Source organism: Lontra canadensis, unplaced genomic scaffold (genome assembly GCF_010015895.1).
Source record: "Lontra canadensis isolate GAN:19392208 unplaced genomic scaffold, GSC_riverotter_1.0 scaffold72, whole genome shotgun sequence".
Classification (NCBI taxonomy): Eukaryota; Metazoa; Chordata; class Mammalia; order Carnivora; family Mustelidae; genus Lontra; species Lontra canadensis.
In genome coordinates this window covers 2,787,512-2,813,581 of record NW_022631066.1, presented here as the reverse complement: position 1 = coordinate 2,813,581, position 26,070 = coordinate 2,787,512, and the positions used below count along the sequence as shown (strand labels likewise).

The 26,070-nt window shown below is 36.2% G+C and overlaps 1 protein-coding gene across 2 annotated transcripts in view; it reads left to right on the top strand.

Moving 5' to 3' along the window:
* Positions 1-25,263, top strand: part of SPAG6 (sperm associated antigen 6) — a 61,970-nt gene extending 36,707 nt beyond the window's left edge. The window contains exons 5-11 of one of the 2 annotated variants that reach the window (XM_032880828.1): positions 2,425-2,630; positions 3,508-3,681; positions 4,845-4,997; positions 7,674-7,865; positions 16,565-16,681; positions 21,684-21,829; positions 24,277-25,263. In XM_032880828.1, coding sequence (XP_032736719.1) covers positions 2,425-2,630; positions 3,508-3,681; positions 4,845-4,997; positions 7,674-7,865; positions 16,565-16,681; positions 21,684-21,829; positions 24,277-24,346 — 1,058 coding nt within the window. In that variant the 3' untranslated portion in view covers positions 24,347-25,263. The remainder of the gene's footprint in view (positions 1-2,424; positions 2,631-3,507; positions 3,682-4,844; positions 4,998-7,673; positions 7,866-16,564; positions 16,682-21,683; positions 21,830-24,276) is intronic. The other variant, XM_032880829.1, reaches the window with a different exon arrangement.
* The last annotated feature ends 807 nt before the right edge of the window (positions 25,264-26,070 follow it).

Sequence of the window (26,070 nt, the reverse complement as noted above, 5' to 3'; positions counted from 1 at the left end):
GGCTCAGGTCATGATCTCAGGGTCCTGGGATCGAGCCCCGCATCCAGCCCTGCATGTGATATCTGCTCAGCAGGGAGCCTGCTTCCTCCTCTCTCTCTGCCAGCTTCTCTGCCTAATTGTGATCTCTGTCAAATAAATAAATAAAATCTCTAAAAAAAGTAGTACTTTTAAGCAGTTGTAGTTTACTGTACTGTACTCTTACCTCTTAGAAAATATACATGAAAATAAGCAACATATATAGATGAACTAATCTTTATACTCTCTCAAAATAAACGCAGCTCATCAGAGATCTCACTCAGCTTACAATAGGATTATATTCCGGTAAATCTATTGTAAACTGACAATATCTCAAGTTGAAAATGCATTTGCTACACCTACCTACTGACAGCGTAGCTTAGCCTAGCCTACCTGAAACGTGCTCAAAACACTTCCATTAGCCTGAGGCTGGGCAAAGTCATCTAACATAGAGCCTAGTTTATAGTAAAGTGCTGAATATGTCATGTAATTTATTGAATACTGCACTGAAAGTGAGAAACAGAATGGCTGTGTGGGTGCAGCATGGTTGTAAGTGTATTGGTTGTTTAGCCTTGTGATCATGTGGCTGGCAGAGCTGAGGCTGGGGCCGCTGCCCAGCATCACCAGAGAATATTGTGTGGTGTATGTATCACTAGCCTGGGAAAAGATCCAAGTTTCTGCTGAATGTACATTGCTTTTGCACCATCATAAAGTTGAAAAATATTAAGCCAAACCATCCTATGTCTGGACTGTCTGTGTATATGTTCTAGGTCCCCTTAAATATGTACACATAAAGTCGATATTACCATACAACACATGTATAATTCGGACTGAGCTGAATTAAGTTACTATTATCTTACTAGTTAACATAAAATATGAAAATTATATCTATAAATTACATAAAATATCGCACTTTATGCTTTCTTTCCATTTCCCTTGGGTGGGGGTGGTAGGAGATATACAGTAATCACCTGTTTCACCTGCTGCCTTATTGATCTTAAGGCAATTGCAGCAGAATCCCAGAGAAGCTTCTGAGGAATCTGTTATATTGAGAGGTTGATATTCCAGTCTGCTGCTTGTCTTTTTTTTTTTTTTTAAAACCATCGTCCTTTTATCTGCCTCTTGTTCTTCAGATACATATTAACTTCCCAATGTATTTCATATTTCACATTAGATTTTTTAAATTGAAATACAGTTGCTAATCATTGTAGTGTTGATTTGTAGAAGTGTGTCACCTGCACCAGAGTTGAATGAGTCTGACGCCTAATAACCTTTCATTGATACATGTTTAATAGAAGGATGAGTGAACCATTCACATGATACTAGAACTTCTAAGATAATTATAATAATTAAAGGAAAACAAATATCGGACACTATAACTGTATTTTCTAACATTATTCCCTTTTAGAAAATGTGATATCACCAATATTTTGAAAAATAGAACTTTTTTTTAAATTAAAGTGATATGCTAAATAGATAGCTTGGCTATGAAGACATAAATTGCCAAGGCACTACAAATCTGGGAAAATGAGAACATAATTTGAAAGGAAGAGATTCTAGAAATGGGCATATGTGATAGTAAGAGAGGCCATGAATACAACGAGGGGAGAATCTGTAACTAGGTATGGTGTTTTATGCTTCTCAAAAGACTTTTTTACGTATATATTTTATGGGTCTGCCTGCTTGTTTCCAATTCTCTGTAATTTAAAATGTGTTATTTTTATAGCTGTTTGTCTTGGACATGCAAGCAAATAAACATGTATATTCAAAAGATTTTATTTCTGACATGAAATGGTTAAGATAAATTTATTCCTTTATCTTTACATTAACATTTACATACAAAATATGTTGTTCAGTTGTATGTACGGTGAAAATTCACCTTTTAATCCTGAGTAAGTTAAAAAAATCTTTAAAAGTACTATAAGATGAAAAGAATTTAAAAATTGACATTATTGGCACAAGATTCATGTTAATGTTTACTCATGTAAATAGCACAAAATACTGCCTAATTAGTGTGGTTGGTAAATTTTTGGTACTTTAATTTTCTCTGTTATTGTAAACCATGCATAAAATGCTTGCCTATTGAGAAGTGCAGAATTGTCAGAGCTTAAACAGCTGACATCTGCTTACTCTCTTAAAAAAAAAAAAAAAAGAATAACAAGCCATTTCAGCCTAATCTACCTCAAATGTGTTCATGTAAATGGAGGTCCGTCTATTGACCTGTATTCTTTTCAGCTCAGGATTGGTCCACATGGTTTATGAAACCAGGAAGGCTGATTTGAAATGCAGATGTCGAGACAGTGAAGTACACCCTCCCCTTTTTTCTTTGCTGTATCTGTCAGGGTGAAAAATGGCTTGCACAAGGGTCAGTCACCCATACTCACTTAATTACTTTTCTTGGACCCACAGAACTGTCACAAGCTGTGGTGGATGCGGGAGCTGTTCCTCTTTTAGTACTCTGTATCCAGGAGCCAGAAATTGCTTTGAAAAGGATTGCTGCTTCAGCCCTCAGTGATATTTCAAAGCATTCTCCGGAGTTAGCGCAGACGGTAGTGGACGCAGGAGCTATTGCTCACTTAGCCCAGATGATCCTGAACCCTGATTCTAAATTAAAGGTATTTAAAAATAAAGCTAAAAAACAAACAAATCAAGCTTCTGATTACCTCAGAAAATAGAAATGTGTGTAGATTAATATTATGCATTTAAAAATAATTAGAAAATTTATCACTGAAAGGATATATGGGTTATGTTATGTATTTGATCTTTTAATATGTGAGCCTTATGCTGTAAAAATCAGACAGTGGATCTATCTGGTTAAAATATGTACAACGCTGAAAACTAGGAGTAGCATTGGTATTAATATTAATCATGAAAATAAGGAATTACGTAATGACTGAATCTCAGGGTTGGAAGGGACCTAAAGGTCTTCTAGCCTGCCACTGTTATATTTAAGATTCCATGAAAACTGCCATATTTATCTTAGCCTTTTTTTTTAATAGCTCCCTAAAATTTTTGATATTCACTTAATAGGTAATTATACTTTCCATTCTACTAGTTACATTCTGTAAGATTCTAAAATTGTTAATGTTAACTAAATAATGGTAAGATCTTAGAAATGTTATCAGCATGATGCCAAAAATAAGATGCTACTTCTGCTTGATCCTTTTTGTACTACATGTATCATTAAGTAAGTATTAATTAAGAAATACTATCATCCAAAGGTCATATCCTTTGATGATCTGCATAGATAAGAGATTTAAAGAGTCTGCAGAAGAATGAAGGCATTTAATTTGGGAATTAGGGAATTTAAGAAACTAAGTGTCTCAGTATAAGACTAGGAATTGACAGTCTCAAGACTCCTAAAGTTCTGTCAGAAAAGTAACTGTTTTTTTCCTTCTTATAAAGGGATTTGAGTGTGTATAAAGTTGTTTGAGTCAGAACTCTGCAGCGAGCTCTATATCATGTATTTTTATTTTGGTTTTTGCTTAACAGCGTCAGGTCCTTTCAGCTCTTAGTCAGATTGCAAAGCATTCTGTGGATCTGGCAGAAATGGTTGTGGAAGCGGAGATTTTCCCAGTTGTACTTACCTGCCTGAAGGACAAAGACGAATACGTGAAGAAAAATGCTTCTACTTTAATTAGAGAGATTGCAAAACATACACCTGAGGTAAGAAAAAAAAATAATAAAAAAAATTAAATTTTTAAAATACAGTAATATTTAGCTAGTTTTAGTTTTTAAGCAAAACATCAACTTGTTTGCAGGGCTCAAGTGCTGTGCCACAGAATCTGGTTAGCTCAGGGCTTCTCATCCTCAGCACTGTGGACATTTTGGACTAGGTGACTGCTTGTCATGGGGGGCTGTCCTCTACAGGACAGGGTGGATGGTCAGCAGCATCCCTGGCCCCACTGGACGCCAGTAGCACCCCTAACCCCATCCTGATAAACATGTCTCCATATATAGGCCAGATGTTTCTCAGGGGACAAAAAGGCCCCTAGTTGTGAACCACTGGGTTATATCAATAGAATTTCAGCCTAAAATCTCAGTTTCTAATAATTTCCTGCTTTCCATTCCTAGACAATGGGTGGCATGGACTTTTGTCATCCTTGTCATTCTGGATCAGCTGGGAGTAGTGAGAGACAACATGCCTCCAGGTCTGAAGAGACCACCAGGCCCACAGCCTAGTATAACCCCTCTGCTAAGCGCTTGAGTTCTCAGATGCTGAAGGAGAAGAGATGAAGCAAATCTGGGTGGATTCTGAAGTCGCATCTTTTTCTGTGTATATTTTGACTAATCAATTTCATTTCATGAAACTCATTCTTGATGTCACCTAACGTCTTCATTTGGTTGAGATTTTTCAAGATTGAAGTGCAATCAGCTAGTAGTCATTGCTAGCAAAGGGGAGATAATTAGGCTAGAATGGTTCAAGTCTGACACTGTCTTTTAGCACTCAGTGATTAATATGCTTCATACTCACACATTGTGATTGGGAGCTTCAGTGTTAACTGGTGATGAACTCGCTCTAGACTTGATGTCTAGGTGAGGAATTTTGACATCTATTGCAATAAGGATAAAAGTCGTGCTATTGATGCATGAAAAACTGAATCCCAGAGTGGTTCCTCGCAGTGAGTATGTCTGCACATTTGAAGTAGCAGGATTATTCTACTTATCTATTCCTTAATGAATACAACAGTCTCACTAAATGATATTTCAGATTTCACCAGATGGTTTTTTAGGTCCTAAATTAAAAAAAAATGGGCAAGGTTAAAGTCAGATTTAAAGGTAATCTCATGCTTCGTCGTCACGATGCTCTGATTCTCCTCTCCTCCTAGCTTTCGCAGTTGATTGTTAACGCCGGGGGAGTGGCTGCCGTGATTGATTGTATTGGGTCCTGCAAAGGAAACATAAGACTGCCTGGCATCATGATGCTTGGTTATGTAGCAGCTCATTCTGAGAACCTGGCAATGGCAGTGATCATTTCCAAGGTCTGTGCTTGTTTCATTTCCTCTGATTATTGCAGTGAGATGTACTAAGACAGAACCACACATGAATGCCCTTCCACAGAGTGTAAAATTGAACTGACCAGAGTGAAAGAATTCAGCTTTTTTTTTTTTCAAGGCTTGTTAGTAAGTTTCCCAAAGCAATGCTTGAAGTAAGGTTTACTTTGCAGAAGTTTAAAGTTTTAACCAGTGTTTAATATTGACAAACTATCAACACTTCCGAGGTTTAATATTATCTGTACTTAAATATTACGTATCTATCTCAAAGGATTGACTACATATTTATAGACATGTAAAGCACACTCTGATTCAAAACAACTGTTATAGAGGGACCTGGGTGGCACAGTTGGTTGAGCGTCTGACTCTTGGTTTCAGCTCAGGTCATGATCTTGGGGTCCTGGGATTGAGCCCCACTTCAGGCTCTATGCTCAGTGGGTAGTCAGTCTGCTTGGTGATGTCTCCCTCACCCTCTGCCCCTCCTCCGCCCCTGCTTGTGCATGCATTCTCTCTAAAATAAATAAATAGATCTTTAACAAAAAATAAAACTGTTATAAATGACATGCCTAATACTCAGTTTCATTGTTCTCTGAGGTGTATACATTATCCCCTTTCCTGTCATTTGGGTAAGACATGACAAGGCTAGCACATCCTTTCTTTATCTACCTTCTCTACCTCAGCTTTCAAGAACTGATTTCTTTTCTTAGGTGGAGGAAACTCAGAGCACACATCAGATAGTAATGTTTTTGTTTCCTTGCTCTAGGGATTTGGCCTTATCTCAACTCGGTATTAACCCATCATGGAGTGTAGCCTTGGCACATAGTAGGTGCTCAATAAATATTTATTGAATGAATAAATATTGATCTCCCAAAGAATGCTTCAAAGGCTGTATGCTTACAGTGTTTCCAGCAACCCTCTAGGGTGTGGGTTTCTTATCAGCATAGAAGACCTGCTGTGTGTTAAACAGAAGTGTGAGGTTTTTGTTTTTTTCTTTTTTTATCCCTTGCTAATCCTCAGAATAAGGAGGAACCTCAGATCTTTATTTTCTACCAATTCCTTGATAATTCTTTGCTTCACTCCCTTTTTATCCTGCGCTTTTCCTTTTGTTCTTCTATTACCAAAGACTATGATAGTGACTAGAGCAGTAGTGCTTTCTGAAGGGTCGCCATGGGGATATTATTGGGATTTTTGATTTGCAGTTCTTTTGTGCATAGAAAGCTTACACATAGGAAGAAGGATGAAAGAAGCAATTACTTTTGCTTCCTGTATTTCTTCCCTCAACTAACCAGGAGGTGCTCCCCTCCTTTGGTCTAGGGTTGCCGCTGGCCTCTCCCACCTAGTTTGCGTTTCAGTTAGTGAAGATTGGGGTGGTGGCAGCAGCAGTTTGAGGCACGCCTCCAGGGCTGCATGATTCTTTCCTTGTCCTGTGCAGCACTGTAAGGACCAGTAACCACAACTTCCATTTACACAACACTTTATAATTCTCAAAGCACATTCATGTTCCTTATCTCATTTGATAGTCATAACAATGGAGACCCATAGGTCAGAATTTGGGGGGTGGGGATAAAAGAGTCTTGTCTTCCTCTTGCCTCCATTCTTGATATATCCCGGAAGTATGGGGTTTCTGGAAAGTTGCCTCATTCTGGAAACAAATCTGACCTTTTTTGTTTTGTCAGACACACATTTTCAGTTGTAAGAAAGAAGCTGATGAAGAGATATGGCCAGTTTCTTTAGGCAGTTAGTCTTACTGATAACTGAATTTTAAGGTGGACAAAGAGAAAATATACATAATCATTTGGTTTTTGCTATGGTAGCCTGACCTTTTGATATTGGCTTTTGTGATACTAAATTTAAGGTGATAATTATTATAATCTCAAATTCGTTAGAAAATTATGCCTATATAGAATCTGGAATAATAATTTGATTTGGTTATTTGAGTCTTTCTTGGGAATATAAAATGTGGTGTATTTGAGACCCTTTAGTTAATTCTGTTTTGATTATTGAGATAAAATTGAAGCCTGTGCAACATATAAGTACATGATATCTGTGTAACAAAAGTAATCATTGCTATTTTGATATTTTAATCATGTTAAAATGGGCAAAACTATTATTTAAAAGTTGGCCAAAATAAATGAAAATTATTTACTATTTCAGGAAAGGTTTTAGTGAATCTATTTCATCTAAAAGTTACTTAAATAGGGTTCTTGCTCATTTATTTGATTTTGGATAGTAGTTATTTTGTTCTCAGATCTATTATACTTGGTAAAGGGCATTTTTTAAAAAGGATTCTAAATTAACTTTTTAAACAAAGGACAATAAAAGGTTTAAAATCCTAAACACTTTTATTTTGTCACAGTGGAATCTGGTTTTGCCTGTAATATACTAGTCTGGGGCATCTGTTATTTGGTTAAATGGCTCTCTATTTGGGGAGTAAATGCTAGCAGAGATAGTTTAGTTGGATTGTTACAGATAATTAAGGTAAATTAGTTCTAGTCATTTTATTGACTTGAAAAATGACAGCCCCTGTGATGTGCTCATTTATTGAACCGTTTAGGAAAAAAGGGATCAAGGACAAAATGATTTCTTCTAATGTTTGAGAGACATGGAAGACTCTTTAATCCTGCTCTAGATTCATAACACTTGCTCTTTTGATCAACGCTGCAGGGTGTGCCCCAGTTGTCAGTCTGCTTGTCAGAAGAACCAGAAGATCATATTAAGGCTGCTGCGGCTTGGGCCTTAGGACAGATTGGGAGACACACTCCAGAGCACGCCCGGGCTGTTGCAGTCACAAACACCTTGCCGGTTCTGCTTTCATTGTATATGTCAACAGAAAGTTCTGAGGATCTTCAAGTAAAAGTAAGTGGTTAATTTTTAACAGTTGTACGAAGATTTGTTAGATTTGACTCATTCTTAAAAATACGTAATTTAAATGGTTTCATTATCATTTTAGATAATATTGATTTTATTAGTCAAGAAATACAAATATATCAGAAGAACTGAGGTAGCTTTTCTTTGAAAATGGGTTACCCTTATCTCTAACAGTGACATATTTTAAAGAAAGTTCTCTGTAGGTACAAAGTGGTTTGTAAAATGAATGTCTGGTTTTTGCATTCTATATTCATGTTGACTTTCCTTATGGAATAGGAATTGAATAGCAGGATTTTGGAGGTGAATTAGAACTTTAGTCCAGTTAACATTTAAAAACTGCGTCCAGAGGAATTTAAGGTGCTTTTGAAAGGCATAATGGTCAGAGGGTATTCCTGAAGCTATGATCTGCCTCTCCTAAGTCTGCTTGATCATTTAATTATATGTTTTATGTTTGTTCCTTAAAAGAAAAATGTCCATAAATTCACTAAGTTAAACATTTTTAAATCATGTGCTTTTTTAAGAAGGAAGGTTTCTTAAAAAAAAATATTAATGGCTATGAGAATGATTCACAAAACATAAATTTAATTAGGATGGGTTTTTTAATAATTTTAGAATTTCAAAGAAAGAAAAAAATGTTTCCCAGCATAACTCCCTTAAGAAAGCATGTACCTTTTTTTGAAAGTAGTTTTTAGAATTGACTTAGACTGAAAAGAGGACAGAAAAGATAATAATAATTCAAAAATAAAATTAACAAGAGTAAGTTAAATGACATTTAAATTTAGTTAAAACAATAAATTAGCAAATAAGAAAGCACATTTGCTGAAGCAATTTTAGATGGTATAGTAAGGCAGGAAGTTTATTTGAACTGTATAGCTGAGGAACTCTGAAAGTTTTATAGCGAGTCATTTATTGGATTTATAAATTTTATAGAAATGAATTTATGTTTATTTGGTTATGTTTACAGGTTATTTTTCTATAGCTTCATTGAGGGAATTTCTAACATTAACATTTTTTCAATTTTTGTAAGACTTTCTAGATCAATGACTTAATATTTGAGGCTTCCCTTACATTTCTCCACAGTGTTCAGTGTATTCCTTCGCAAAGTTTGGTAGAGAATAAGTTGACAATATGTTAAGGCCTTTCCCTGTTTAACAATTCTGTGATTCTTTGGCTTTCTGGTGAGAAACCACAATTACATTTCCAGTTTTGATTTGTCCAAATACAACTGATTTACATACATATAATTTTAACTTATTTATGTAGTTCACTTTTCGCCTCATATTTCTTTAACCCATTTATCACGCTTGCCTTTTCATCCTCCCACTTCCCTCTTCATTCCCGCCCCCCCACCTCCTCCTCCTCTGCATTCCTCCTCCCTCCTTTCTCTGGTGGTCCAATGACTGTGGTCTCCTCTGCAGGGTCTCTGCAGGTATAAGCTGTGCACAAAATAGAATAGTAATCATGTTCAACTTCTAGATTATCAGGAGGTAAATTATTAATAGTCTCTATCACTTTTAGATTCTTCTGTGTAACAACTTTTATTTTCCTTGAAGTTTTAAAAAAAAGGAATATATCAGCTACAGCATGAATAATTAATAGTGGAATCAATAGTAATTACAGTTTGAGAAACTCTTGCAAATGGTGTCTTAGGTAGCACAAAATGCTTTTTATATACTACTAAGTTTATGTAACTTGGTTTTTAATGAATTATTGTGCTGTTTTGTCATATAAATATCACTAGAGTAAAATAAGTTTGAAAACTTCACCTTTTGAAGTAAGATCATTTTTATTATGTTTAAGTTTAACAAAAGTAGTTTTACTAAAACATTCAGGTTTACTAATAGAAATTAAGGTTCCTTCTGCCTAGTTTTGATAAAATATTTACTTCCAGGAAATATAATGGGTAGTAAATTAAAAAGTGGGATCTTTATTAATCATTATCCTGTCAGCAATCCTTCCAAGGCTTTAAGTCCATCCAAATATTTTCTTATTGTAGGGACTTGATTATTATTTTTGCTTCCCCAAGTTTTCTTGGATTCTAACGTTTGTTGTTTTAAAGGCTTTAGAGTGAAAGTCCAAGTCTGTTTGATTTGACATTATCTCAGTAGGGAAAAATGTATCCAAGAGCTTTAGGAACTGTCTAATGGTATTTCTCATTTGTCACTCTATGGCAGCTTTCAAATTAAAGGCCATGTTGAAGTTCATTTTGTCCCAAAGGCATGTCAGCTTCTGTAAGCATTCTCTAATTGGTTCTGATCCAGGAGAACCAATGAGCAGTCCCTTGGAATTGCTTGCATGTTTTCACATAGCTTTATATCTGCCTGCACCTCATTGAAAATGGGGGGAAAATCCATCTTTTATCTAATAAGCTCACCTACACATATTTGAAAATATTCACACAATTGCATTTTCATTTATTTTGACTTAGAGGCATCATACTGAAATGGTCCATCTTAGTTTGGCATTTGAGTAAGTTCATTCTATTACCTTAGTTATGAAAGTATTTCTAAGATTATCTGATTTAATAATTGTGTTCTTGTCATCATGGTTGCTTCCCTTCATTTTTTAACAGCTTTATTGAAATGTAGTTCATATGCCATACTGTTCACCCACTTAAAGTGTATAATTCAATGGTTTTAGTATATTCACAGATACAACCCTCGCCACAACCTAATTTTAGAAACTTTTCATTCCCCACCCTGAGCAGTCACTCCATACCCTCCCTGCTTAGCCCCAGGCAGCCATTAATTTACGTTCTGTCTTTGGGGATTTGCCTCTTCTGGACATTTCATTTAAACGGAATCCTACATTATAAGTGGTCTTTTGTAGCTGGCTTCTTTTCACTTAGTGTAAGTTTCAAGGTTCACCCATGTTGTAGCATATTTCAGTATTTTGTTCCTTTTTATTGCCAAATAATATTCCATTATATCACTATACTACATTTTGTTTACCCATAGACCAGCTGATGGACATTTGGACTGTTTCTACTCTTTTGATTATGATAAATAATGCTGCTATGAACATATTTGTACAGGTTTTTGTGTGGATGTATGTGTATGTACATTTTCCTTTCTCTTGGGTACAAGCCTAGGAGTAGGATGGCTAGGTCAAACAATAACTCTTTTTAATATTTTGAGCAACCACCAAACTGTTTTCCAATGTGACTGCACTATTTATATTCCCACTAGCAATGTATGAGGGTTCCAATTTTTCCACATTCTTGTTTGAGACTTGTTATTGCCTTTTTATAAAAAATTGTAGCCAGGCTAGTGGGTGTGAATTGGCATTTCACTGTTTTGTGGGTTTTGATTTGCATTTCCTTGATGGTTAATGATGTTGAAAAATCTTTTCATGTGCTTATTGGCCATTTGTATATCTCCTTTGGAGAAATGTCTAATCAGACCCTTTGTCCATTTTTAATTTGGGCTATTCTGTTTTTATTATTGAGTCGTAAGTGTTCTTTATATATTTTGAATACAAATCCTCATCAGATATATGATTTATGACCATTTTCTTCCATTCAATGGGTTATTATCACTTTATTGATCGTATTATATGTAGCAAAAATCTTTAAAATTGTAAAAGTTGCAATTTATTTATTTTTTCTTTTGTTGCTTGTACTTTTGGAGCTTTATCTAAAAAGACTTTGCCTAACCCAAAGTAGTGAAGATTTATTCTCATGTTCACCCTTCCTTTTATCTTTAATTTTAATTTTTTGGCGGGGGGGAACAGAGAAAGGAAGAGAAGGATCATCTTTTTTTTTTTTTTTTTTTTAAGATTTTATTTATTTATTTGACAGAGAGAGAGAGAATACAAGCAGGGGGAAGCCGCAGAGGGAGAGACAGGCTTCCTGCTGAGCAGGGAGCCCTATGGGGGACTCAATCCCAGGATGCTGGGATCATGACCTGAGCCAAAGGCAGATGCTTAACAACTGAGCCACCCAGGTGCCCTGAGAGAGATAATCTTAAGCAGGCTCCATGCCCAGCACAGAGCCCCATTCAGACCTTGATCTTACCACCCTGAGATCATGACTTGAGCCAAAATCAATAGTTTCTTAACCAACTGAGCCACCCTGGTGTTGCACCTCCCTTTCCTTTTAATAAGTGTAACTCTTTGGGCCAGAATGCTTTCAGAACAAAATTAACTTTTGAATAAGAAACATTCATTTTAGGCAGTTTTCATTAAAGATCATCCATTAAGGCAAGCAAGAATGGATAAGTTTTGTAATTTCTTTCATTTTCTGTAAAAATCAATTGAAATCATATCAAATATTTGCATCGTATTGACACTTTTAGTTTGTTAATTTCTATTCTTATGTGTGTCAAGAGATTAAAAAATAGTGTTGCTAGTTACTTAACGTGATTTTTACAATCGCTTTTATCAATGTGGAAAGAGTCACTTTTCAGAAATGACAGAAAATGAATGAATGTAGAACTTACATGCTATGATACTTTATAGGAAAACCAGGCTAAACCCAAGTTGCCCTGAATAGACAGATCGTAACTCCTTCTCTGACATCATCATCTATTTATACATATCTAAGGATAAAGACTACTAAATGCTCTGACAATTAGAAAAATTCATAATTTGTTATTATTTCAAAGTAATATATTACTTGATTTACTGAATAGGAGAATAAAAGGGTGTGTTTACCCCATATAAATTCTCTATGAAGTTGTAAGAACTGTTTTATTTTGCTCAGTGCCATAAATAACCAAACATAAGGCACATTTTCTAAAGGCTAATAAATTTTAAACCCAACATATGACATGATCTTATGTATAGAAAATCCTAAGGAATACAGACACACATGTACAAAATTACCAGAATTACTAAGAGTTCAGGATTACCAGATATATGATCAATATATAAAAATCTGTCATATTTTCATATGCTGGTAATGAACAATTCAAACATGTGTGGTGCCTGGCTGGTTTAGTCAGTAGAACGTGCAGCTTTTAGTCTCAGGGTCATGAATTCCAGCTCCATGTTGGGTGTAGAGATTATAAATAAGTAAACTGTAAAAAAACAAATATGAAATTAAGACAATAGTTTCATTCACAATAGCATCAACAAATACTTAGGAATAAATTTAATAAGAGAAATATAGGCTTATACACTGAAAACTATAAAACATTGCTAAAAAAAAGTTAAAGAAGGTCTGAATAATGGAAGGACACTGCATGTTCATGGACTGGAAGATTCAATATTGTTAAGATGGCAATACTTCCCAAATTGATCTATATATTCAATACAATCTCTGTCATAATCCCAACTGGCTTTCCTCCCCGTAAACTGGAGAAGCTGATCCCAAAATTCATATGGAAATGGCAAGGACCCAGACTAATGAAAACAATCTTGTAAAGGAACTTATACTGCCCAATTTTAAAACTTACTACAAAGCTACAGCTATCAAGATAGTGTGGAACTTGCTTACATAAAGATATATATATATATATATATCAATGTAACTGAATTTTGAAAGTCTGAAATAGACCCTTTTCTGATTTTTCACAAAGGTTCCAAGGCAACTTAATGTGAAAAGAGTAGTGTTTTCAGCAAATGGAATTGGGACAATTAGTACATTCTCAAACAAAAATATTAATTTGGACCCTTATACCATATACCAGAAGTAGCTAAAAATGGATCATAGACCTAAATATAAGGGTTAAGTCAACAAAACTCTTAGTAGAAAATGGACAAATCCTTGAAACCTTGGATTAGGCATTAATTTCTTAGAAATGAACCTAAAGCTCAAGTGATAAATGAAAACATTCATAAGTTGGGTTTCATCAAAATTAAAAGCTGATATGCTTTAGAAGACTTCATTAAGAAAACCAAAAGACATGCCACAGACTTGAATTATTTGCAAATAATATATTCAAGAAAGGTTTATATTAAAAAATATATAAAGAGCTCCTATAACTCAATAATATGAAGACAAATAACCCAATTTAACAATGGGCAAACCATTTGAATAAACATTTCATCAACAAATGATCCATCAGTATAAGAAAAAATATTCAACGTCATTAGTCACTAGAGAGATGTGAATCAAAACCTGCATCACGCCCGCAAGAATGGCTACAGTTAATAAGACAGATAATAACAAGTGTTGATAATCATATGGAGAATTTTGAACCTTCTTACGTTACTGGTCGAGATGTAAAATGTTGCAGTCCCGTTGAAAAACAGTTTGGCAATTTCTCAAAATAGTAAACATAAATTTACCATCATCACCCAACAACTTCACTCCTAGGTATCTTCCCAAGAGAAATGAAAACATTTGCTCTACACAAAGACTTGTATATGAATCTCCATAGCAGAATTATTCAAAATCACCCTAAGTGGAAACAACCCAAAATGTTTATCAACTGGTAATGGATAAACAAAATATGATGATATCTGTATAATGGAATACTATTTGACAATGAAAGGAATAAGGCACTGATACATGCTATAACATGGATGAACCCCCAAAACATAATACTTAGTGAAGGAAGTCAGACTCAAAAGTTCACTTACTGTATGATTCCATCTACATGAATTGTCCATGTATAGAGACAGAAAGTAGGTTGGCAATTGCCCAGGGTTGGTGGGGGGTGTGACTACAGATCAAATGATGTTCCTTGTTGGAATGATGAAGATGTGCTAAAATTAGGTTGTGGTGATGGTTGCACACCTTTGTAAGTTTACTAAAAAGCCATTGAATTGTGTACTTAAAATGAATGAATTTATGGTATGGAAATTATATCTCAATAAGGTTGTTAAAAAATCTTAAGCCCATGGGGCACCTGGGTGGCTCAGTGGGTTAAGCCTCTGCCTTCAGCTAAGGTCTTGAACCCAGGGTCCTGGGATCCAGCCCCCAATCAGGCTCTCTGCTCAGCAGGGAGCCTGCTTCCCCCTCTCTCTCTGCCTTCCTCTCTGCTTACTTGTGATCTGTGTCTGTCAAATAAATAAATAAAATCTTTTTAAAAAAATCATAAGCCCAAAAATTGACCAGTAAATAAAATCTTAACTAATATACTAATATTTCTTTCATGTTGGGAAATATAGCTGATTATTAATCACGAAATACATTCCTATCTGGAAGTCAATGTAGTCATAAATCAAGTATATTTCTTTTTTTTTTTAAGATTTTATTTATTTGACAGGCAGAGATCACAAGTAGACAGAGAGGCAGGCAGAGAGAGAGGGAAGCAGGCTCCCTGCTGAGCAGAGAGCCCGATGTGGGACTCGATCCCAGGACCCTGAGATCATGACCTGAGCTGAAGGCAGAGGCTTAACCCACTGAGTCACCCAGGTGCCCCATAAATCAAGTATATTTCTTAACAAAGTATAGTGAAACTCAGTGAATTTGTAGGATCATTAGACTCTTTTCTGGAGTTCTTAATTAATAACTTGACAGTACATCACCATGGCACAGTGGATGTGATCTGTGTGATACAATCAGTAGACCTTATCACCAATAGCAGTTAAGTTAAATTTGCTGACCTGCTAAGGTCACCGTGACCCAAAGATAACTCACAAAGATATAACTAGGTATGCTGGGGATTGGTAGTTTAATTTCAATATGGGTTATACTACTTGTGGAAGAAAGTTGGGCTGCATTTCTTACATTCCTTATTTTATTTCATTTAGTTTGTGAAACAATATTTGAGGGCAAATGTGCCAAGAGATAAGCCCGAGTCTCTGAGAAACCATGAAATTAAAGAGCCTTTCCTGATAGCACAAATGTGATGAAAGTTTTTCCTGAATCCATTTGCCAATTGTAAAATTCATGATGTGAAAATCAAAATGCTCCTTAGAAACAAAACACCAAAATGCTCTTTGACATTTCAAAAGCACTGCTACATATTCAACATACAAGCAAAACCACACACAAAACACACACACACAAAACCACATGCAAGCAGGTGTGGAATTCCAGTGGAAAAGAGCTGTAGAAAACCCAGCTGTGAAGCCTTCCAAAGTGAAGAGGACAGGCTTGAAGACCAGGACGCTGAGGCACAGTGAGCTATGGCCCGAGAGCTGGTTGCAGTCACATCAGGATCCTTCTTCTGTCACACCCGGAGGCACTGTGAAATAGAGAGTTCTGGGGAGAGTGGGAGGTGCCTGTGGTGTTGCTTGCGGGTGACATACTTCCTGTTGCTTTACCTGTGAATGGGGCAGTTTCTCCCATGAGCTATAGGAGCATATCTGCAAATGTTCACCAAATAATGAACATAGTAGGATCTTCCTGACTATATACCTGTAAGCCATGAAACCTTTTGGAGAATACACAATGTTTGATAATGACTTTCTACAACAAAATAGTTTCTCTATTTGTTGATTGGAAGGAGTAGGACATGTTGGTTATCTCACAGTTTATATAATTTATACTAATAAAATATATATTTTCAGTCTATAGCTTTATGCTTTTTAATTTTACTTTACTCATGGGTGATTTTAAGATATTGGTAATACACTGTATATTCTAAAATTTCACATGAAGACAACTGGCAGGGTTTTCTATGATAAAACCAATGCCAGATAGAAGTTTTTCTGACAACTGTTTTAAACAATGAAACAACTGCAGGTTAGACCTGGAAATTCATTTCATTTTCACATTCTAGGAATATGAGGCATGGATTTTGGTCAAGCTTTGATTGCTACTTTGGTCTATATTTTGCTTTGTATTTCAACAGAGTAAAAAAGCCATAAAGAATATCCTACAAAAATGCACCTATTTACCAGCCCTTGAGCCATTTCTGTATGATGCCCCTCCCAATATCCTGAAGCACGTGGTTGGACAGTTCAGTAAGGTAAGAAATGCTCTCTTTTCTAGAAGTGGGGAGAGAAAATTTAAATGACTTGTTAACTTTTCTCTGTTGGGTCAATGTCTTCTGAAAGATGGGCACAGGCATTTACTTCTTAACTCTCACTGACTGTAGTGACAGGAAGGGTAACAGAGGTTAATAAAATTAACATGAGTTAATAAAATTCACATATAAATGATTCACACTTCCTTCTTCCTCACATTTTCATTACAGCCTCCGTACTGTCTTTTTCAGTGTTCTTGGGTAGTAGATAGTATGTGAACCTATAAACACCTCATAATGCAGATAATTTATATTCATAAGTAATTTAGTAATTATCCTGGTGTCTGTTAATCTCACTTACCTGGGCACAGTGCAAAGATCTTATAAAGAAAAATAAAAAAAAGTCATTGAACCATTTATGACAGAGTCCATGCACTTTACTGGAGATGCTTTCAGTCATTTGGAGTTTACTGACTTATTTTATGAACAGTTTTTAACAAATATAGCCATCAAATTTCTTAGATCATTGCAGAGTAAAAGTAGTAAGGTAGAAAGGTCAAGCTGCTGGATGTGGGCTTAGCCAGCAGGATCGACTGTTGATAGCAAAGGCTGAGAAAAAACGACTGTATCCCCAGAGCCATTGATGGCTAGGGTGGCAACCCTAAGCTATAAAGAACTGGTTACATTGTGATCAGAATATTTGATTTAAGAAAATGGGGTCTTTGGAAGTAGTATCCCATAATGGTTATGAGCTCAGGCTCTGGAATTAGGGTGCCTGTATTTCCCATTTACCAACTGTAATATCTTTTTTTTTTTTTCAGAGATTTTATTTATTTGACAGACAGAGATCACAAGTAGGCAGAGAGGCAGGCAGAGAGAGGGGAGGAAGTAGGCTCCCTGTTGTGCAGAGAGCCCGATAAGGGGCTCGATACCAGGACCCTGGGATCATGACCCAAGCCAAAGGCAGAGGCTTTAACCTCTGAGCCACCCAGGCGCCTCCTTTTTTTTTTTTTTTTTTTTAAAAATTTTTTTTTTTTTTCAGAGAGAGAGAGAGAGAGAGAGCAAGTTCAAGGAGGGGGAGAGGCAGGCAGAGGGAGAAGCAGGCTCCCTACTGAGCAAGGAGCCCAATGCAGGACTCAATCCTAAGACCCCAGAACCATGACCTAAGCCGAAGGCAGATGATTAATATACTGAGCCACCCAGGCATCCCTACCAGCTGTAGTATCTTTAGCAAAGTCTTGATGTCTGTAAACCTTAGTATGACTACCAATAAAATGGGGGTATTAAGAATTCCTATTTTATAAGGTCACTGTAAAGATTAAATGGGATATTATTTGTAAAGGGTTTAGCTTAATCCCAGGCACGTATTAAGTATTCAAACCCCCTCTCCCCACTGAAAAACCTAAAATGTTATTTTTAAGAAATAAAACATAGACGTGGTTAAGGTTAATTTCTTAAAAATTAATAAAAATGAGTGGTGGGCAAATTCATGTGAATAGTTAGGTATAATGCTATATAAAGGAGGTGTTACTATTTGTATACTATATTTCTATAAACAATGAGCAAAAATTATATATTGTTACAACTTTTAAACTAGGCCCTGCAGTTAATAGGTCCAGTTTCAGGTACTCATCTGAAAGATAATACTATCTGCTAATAGCCTTCAGTTCTCTGTCTTCTATGATCTTCAGCAGCTTGGCTGACCCCCAAGCACCATAGCCACCTGATAGCAGAAGGTTTTACATGGCTGAGGCTGCCTTGGGATATAGTTCTGGGTATCAACACTTAGGATCTGTCTTCCCCTTTTAGGAAAATAATCAAACCTTTTTTTCCCTCTTTGGGTACTAGGTAAGAAATCGAGCAGCCAATTTGGTCAACTAAAAGGGAGAGGGAGGGAATTGATGAGTGGTTCATCTACGAGTCATCAGCTCTTGAAAATAAGCAGCTGACCTTATTTCTGAAAACTCTATTTTATGGTCTGATCTTTTATACTGTTGAGTGAGGTATTCTAGTTTATTGAACTCACTGTGAAAATACTAACCTTAACTGAGTTCAAAATAAATCACTAGAGTAAACCAGTGGGATTTGTGGATGTTAGACAGCCAAGATAAAATACAGTACCACAGATGATATACTCTTACAAATGTGCCTTTGTTTTGCTTCAGGCAGAATTTTGTGTTTTCTTCATTTAAGGATACCAGAGCACTAGAAGGAGATGAGAAAGCAAGGCAATAGGTAAAAAGACATTAGGTTAGTGTGGCTGGGGTCAGAGATAGGAGGTAATGAAAACTCTTCAGGCCAAACAAAGTATTTAGAAAATATGTATCTGTAGGCTTATTTCACTTTTTAGAAATATATTCTAGTATCTTTTTTTTTTTTTAAGAATAAGAATGCAGGTGTGTGTGTGTGAGCTCAGGGGGGTGGGAAGGTGCAGAGGGAGAGAGAGAATCTTTTTTTTTTTTAAATAATTTTATTTATTTATTTATTTATTTTTTTAATAAACATATATTTTTATCCCCAGGGGTACAGGTCTGTGAATCGCCAGGTTTACACACTTCACAGCACTCACCATAGCACATATCCTCCCCAATGTATATAACCCCACCCCCCTTCTCCCAACTCCCCTTTCCCTGGCAACCCTCAGTTTGTTTTGTGAGATTAAGAGTCGCTTATGGTTTGTCTCCCTCCCAATCCCATCTTGTTTCATTTATTCTTCTCCTACTCCCTTAAACCCCCCATGTTGCATTTCCACTTCCTCATATCAGGGAGATCATATGATAGTTGTCCTTCTCCGATTGACTTATTTCGCTAAGCATGATACCCTCTAGTTCCATCCACATGGTCGCAAATGGCAAGATTTCATTTCTTTTGATGGCTGCATAGTATTCCATTGTGTATATATACCACATCTTCTTTATCCATTCATCTGTTGATGGACATCTAGGTTCTTTCCATAGTTTGGCTATTGTAGACATTGCTGCTATAAACATTCGGGTGCATGTGCCCCTTCGGATCACTACATTTGTATCTTTAGGGGAAATACCCAGTAGTGCAATTGCTGGGTCATAGGGTAGTTCTATTTTCAACATTTTGAGGAACCTCCATGCTGTTTTCCAGAGTGGTTGCACTAGCTTGCATTCCCACCAACAGTGTAGGAGGGTTCCCCTTTCGGGAGAGAGAGAATCTTAACCAGGCTCCATGATGAGAACACGGAGCCCCATGCAGGGCTCTGTCTCACAATCCTGAGATCATGACCTGAGCTGAAATCAAGAGTCAGACACTTAACTGAGCCACCCAGCCACCCCACTAGTGTCATCTTTTATTGTCCAGTTGATGTGTATTATCATACTATTAGCAAGATCCTTTTGCAATTTTAAGTATTTGCTAAATGCCTACATGTACCCAATACTCTGTTAAACATTGGGGGATAGACCCAAAAAAAAAAAAAAAAATCTTCTTCGAAGAACTTTATAATCTAGCTGAAAGACCAGACAAAGCAATTAGAAAGCACTTCTAACTGTGCTAGATTTCATGACAAACTTTTTTTTTAATTTAAAAAGGAATAAATCAATGCAATCTGATGTATTCAGAGAGGCCTTCAAAGGAGGAACTGCCAGGAAATAAAGCTGGTCTTTGAAAAAAGAGAAAGAATGGAGGGGGAAAGAAAGGGTGTTTCTGTCAGAGAGCATAGTAGCAATGACCAAAGAAGGGAGCAGGGATTCCCATAATGCAAAACCACCCCCTCTCCAGGACCTTTCTCATCTGATCAGTGATTGCTGTCTTGCATAATTTATTTCTTCATCACCACTGGCTGTTTCCCCTCAACACAAGAACATCCACTGCCAAATCTAGTGACTTTTTAAAGTTCTCATTGGTTGCTTCTTAAAATCTCTTGGGGAGCGCCTGGGTGGCTTAGATGGTTAAGCATCTGCCTTCAGCTCAGGTCATGATCCCAGGGTCCCGGGATCAAGTCCCACATTAGGCTCCCAGCTCAGCGGGAAGCCTGCTTCCCCCTCTCTCTCTGCTCCTCCCCCTGCTTGTGCTCTCCTGCTCTGTCAAATAAATAAATAAAATATTAAAAAAAAATCTTCTCTTGGATATTTGGATTCCTTACTTTTCTGAATTTTCTTGCCTTTTTAACATCTCCTCAATTTCCTTTCCCTGCTTAGTATGTTCTTTCATTTGTTAAACATTTATTGAGCATCTGTTAGGCACCAGGCACTAGAGAAATGAATGAATAAATGAATGAATGAATATATAATTTCTGTCTCCAATGACATTTATGTGTGACAGACATAGAAGCTGATAGTTAAAATATTATGCAGCAGGTGCACTGACAGTGGTTCAACAGAATGCTGTAAGAGAAGAAAAGTTATCTACCTCATCCAGGGATATGAGGGTAGGTAGGAATGTCCCAGAGAAAGTTTCTTACAGGAGAGGGTGCCTGAGCTGAATCTTAAAAAGATGAGTAAGAGCCAAACAAATGTGGGGAGAAGGCATGGAGGGGAAAGGCATTCTGGGAAGAGGAAACAGCATAGGCAAAGGCAAGAAATGGCCCAACATGCACCTGCTGAGCTTACTGAAATGAAATTTAGGATAGAGATTGGTAGGGAAGGAAGCTGGAGAGGTACTTAGGACCTGAGTCACAAAAGGCCCTCTGTGCCTGCTGAAGAATCTTGCTTTTAATTTTGTGGGTAGAGGAGAAACCCTGAATGGGTGTAAGCAAAGGAGGGACACTGCTTTGCTTTTACATATATGAGTGGATCCCCATTACCTTTGCTCATGTTCAAAGCCTTTATTCCATCTCCACAACATAAAAAGCTAATACATTTCTAAAGAGACTACAGTTTACTTCTAATCATCAGCAAATTTAGGCTCATTTTGTTATAGATATATTGCACATAAATTCTCCTTTACATTTCCTCAGGTAGATTATTTGTTTTCACCAACAATAATCCCACTTAGAAAAGAAAAGCTGACATTTTTGTGTGCTTGACTTTTCAAGGTACTGCCACATGACAGCAAAGCTCGACGACTTTTTGTAACAAGTGGTGGACTTAAAAAGGTTCAAGAAATAAAAGCAGAGCCTGGATCTCTCCTTCAAGAATACATCAACAGTATTAACAACTGTTACCCAGAGGAAATAGTAAGGTGGGGAAAATGGACTTTGAGTAGTTCAAAATTATAATGTAGTTTTTCTGTCTTCAAATCTAGATTTTATATCCACTGTGTCAAAATGTGGTCTTGAAATACTCCATAAGACCAATGTATACATTTACTTCTCCTGTGATCTCTTTTCCCCCACAAATTTAATAATGTTCAGATGGACACACACCTCTCCAAATCAAACTGGAATATCGTTTGAGACATATCTATACTAATCTAATACACACTTTACCAAAGAGTGCCTGAATACAGAGTGCAAGTTAAATTAGCAATCTTTAATGTGACCATGATTTAGAAAGGGCCTGTAGATTCTGATTTTCATAGTTACGTGCGTATTATTTTTCAGCCTTATGCTCACATTTATATAAACAGGAGTATTGCAAATTGGAAAGAGATGTTGAGTGGCAAAAAGAAAGTTACTATCTATATTTGAAAAAAATAATGTTTGTGATATGCAGGTGCCTCATAATAAAGTAATAGGAAGTTCTTTTCAAAATGTAGTTTTTTTTTAATAACGTTGATTTGCAGAGCATTAAACCTAAGCCTCAGTCCTTGTAAGTCTAAAGAAAAACTATACCACTAAACCCAAAATAAATAAAATTTACCAAGAAAAGACAGAATGATTTAAACAACTGAATCTTGAAAAATGCCAGTAAAACATTCAGAATTAAAAGCCATATTTATCCATATTTGCCAAATAGGTTATTTTATTACTTCCAGTTACTTTCAATTCAGATGCTGAATTTTATTAGAAATACTTACCTGTATTTGGACTATATAAAGTTTACAGTTGAAAAGGTATATTTACACGTTGTTCCAAAGACACCTGAAAGTTTCACCTAGGGGCACCTGTGTGGCTCAGTGGGTTAAGTGCCTGACTCTTGATTTTTGGCTCAGGTCACAATCTCAGGGTTGTCAGATTGAGTCCCACGTGGGCTGGGTGTGGGCCTGCTTAAAGTTCTCTTTCTCCCTCTTCCTCTGCCCCTCCCCCCACGCACACAAGCACACGTGCATGTGCGCTCTCTCTTTTAAAAAGTTTCACCGAAAATAACTGAATTGAATATCAGTTTTTACATTTTTATTACAATTAAATAAAAAATTCAGTTCTTTAGTCACACTAGCCATATTTCTAATGCTCAATAATCACATGTAGCTAGTGGCTACCACATGAAAAGTACGATTTTTTAAGTTTTGATTTTTCTAAATCTACTTCTTACCATTTATATAAAAATACCTATCTCATATCGGACACATTTATCAGGCCTTGTCGGGTGAGGCCTGTTTTAAAATTTGTGACTAACTCAGAGAAACAGTTGTGACTTCCTCAATGTAAGAGCACTTCAAAGAGACCCACTGTTGAAGGACAGTTTTTTCAAGGGTAGGATGCCCTTAGAGGAGAAACTTTTTTAGGGTAAGTTTTATGTATATATGCATGTGTCTTTTTAACTATGCCTGCCTATAAATACACTACTGAGAAAATACTGTTCTGTTTTGTTCACCTCCACTTGACAAATTGTAGGAAAAATTAAAGTAATGTAAGTTGTGAGTTTTTAAGTCAAAATCTGAGAATAAGTAAAGATTATTAACAAGGACAAAGCAAATCATTAGATTTTATCTGGAAAGAACACCTTAGGAAGTTTAATTGTTTTGAGTGTTTTGGAAAATTTTAAATTATACTTAGATTTTTTTCTGTTTATTATATTCTAGAATGCCTGCCAAATTTTATTTGACATACTTTTATGTGCATATAAACTCTTTCCATAAATATGAAGCATTCCATAGTGTATTAATCAATATATTTAATACTTTTATACTATCTATTTTATAAAATGCTCAATTTATAAATATACATTTTAGTACTACAGATGCCCCAATCAATGAAAATGACTAATTTCCTAAGTTTGTATGATGGGATATTTGTAACCATTTATTAAATAGTTCTTTAATGTGAATTATACTCCCAGAAATTTTTGTTTTTATTGATGACCTGATCTGATTGAGATATATAGTGAGAATAACCTGTCAGGCATTCAGAATGCAGTCATTGATTAGTAATGTCTAATTTATTTAAAAAACCTATAAGCTATGATCACGAAAGCAACATCAGTCATATGACATAATAAAAACAGTCTCTGTAATAAAATACTGTCACTGGATCCAAGTATCTTGCTTTGAAAAGACCTCTTCTGTGCCCCTGCATTAATAGCCCTTCAGTGTTTTGCTCTTTATCTAGCACAGTCTTGTGTGTTGGCGTTCTCTTCCTTGAGAGTCTCTAACTCTATGCAGAGAGCATTACTGGAACATAACTCTTCCGAGTGTATTTGAGGTTTCACTGATAGAATTAATTTAGATAAATACCGTGTATTGAGTCTTTTGTGCCTACCGTGTTGAATCTTTTCACAAGTATCTAACAGAAAAATGTTCTCTTTCAGGTATTATTCCCCTGGGTATTCAGATACACTTCTGCAGAGAGTGGACAGCTATCAGCCACTTACTAACTAAGCGAAGTTCCGTCTTTATTCTCTGATTCGCAGCGGAGTATTTATGAATGGCAGTTGTTAAAGCTCTTTCTAAATATTTGAACTCAGTACATTCTAGATTTATTCATTGTGAAATACCTTTGGATAATATTTTCTAAATTTATGTAATACTTTAAGAAATTAGTGGCCTGAATAGATGAGAAACTACTGGTCATTTGCTTAGGATTTGCTCTCAGGGTAAATTTTTAGAAGACACTAAAGGGTGTTAAGGCATTTGTTATTGTTCTATTAAACCCCTCTCTACAGCCCCCAAACACACACCTCCAACTACATATAGATGAAACTTTCAGTTATTTTGGCCAATTCCTCCTAGACATAGACAAGGAAAACTGGCCTTGCAAATTCCTCAGCAGGACATAGAAGGGAAATAGCCAAAAGAGGAAACTAATGACAGAAGTCCAGGGCACCTGAAGACATTCTGATGCTCTTTACATCAATGCATTATCCAAACACAGGAATCTATGGATAACCTGCCCGGTTCTCCTAGTAACTTAGGAAGCTCTCCTTGTCATGCCAAATTTTCCAAGCTCTTTTCTCACTTCCCTGAAACTGTTCCTGATCTTTCATGGGGCTGGAGAGAGAGGAAGTCAATGTTAGGCATTATTCCACTACAGAGATGCTTCCCATTTCATTGAAAGGTTTCTGAGTCTAGCCCTGCTCTTGAATAAACAAGGAAGCAGGCAAATGAAATGGGTCCTCAGTATTCCTGTCTTTGCTTCACTTCCCCAAGTTTCAAAAGGCACATTTTCAGGGATTTAAGAAATAATTTAAAAAGAATACCGCCAGATTTAGACTTTGCATGCATTTTCACTTAGAGAGCTGAAAGGGGTGAGAGGGAGTTTCAGTAAAATTTTAAATAAAAACAACATTTGAATCTTCTTTGCATTTTTTTCTTGTGGTGTACTTCTGACCTTGGGGATTACATGGTTAGTTGATGTGTCTGTGTGTATGTGTGTGTGTGTCTTTTGATTTACAAGGACATTCCTTACAGTGATCTTCCCTGGAGGCCTAGAGAGGAGGTGACTGATAACCAGAGAGCCCCTAGGCCACAGTGCTCCCAACCCGGCCCGCTTTCAGGTTTCCCTCTTGGATTCTTTCCCCCTACCCCCCCAAAGAACCTACCCATCTATTTTTGGTATTTTCTGGATTCATCTCTGTCATCGTTTCCTAACAGTGCCTAACGTCGTTGCATCTTTTTAAATTAAACTTCATCATACCCAAGATCAGCCCATTTCTTTTTGCCTTATATCAGCCTAGGATTACTTGCAATTTGACTTTTTAATACCTTCTGGACCCTACTTTATTTCTTTGCAGTAATTTCTTGGATGTATTGCATAAGAAAATAACTTTTATTTTCAGTTGTGTAGCTTTCCATTCTCTCCACACCAGCCCAGCTTCTCTTCCAAATCTTTTAACAATATGAGAAAATAAAGATAGTTTTCATGTTTCTTCCTTAGTACAGTTTTTCTTCTATGGCCATGTTGGTGATGACAAAAACTAATCTATCTGGAATGAAACCTGCTCAGCTGTTTTGGGAATGGTGACTTTCCTATTATGATTTCTTGCCATTGTATGTTGATGTAGTTGAAATTTTTCACTTCATACATCATTTCATACCTATCAAATAGTATTAAACTGACAAATAAAATGTTTAATAGTGTTTAGATGAGTGCTATAATTTTATCA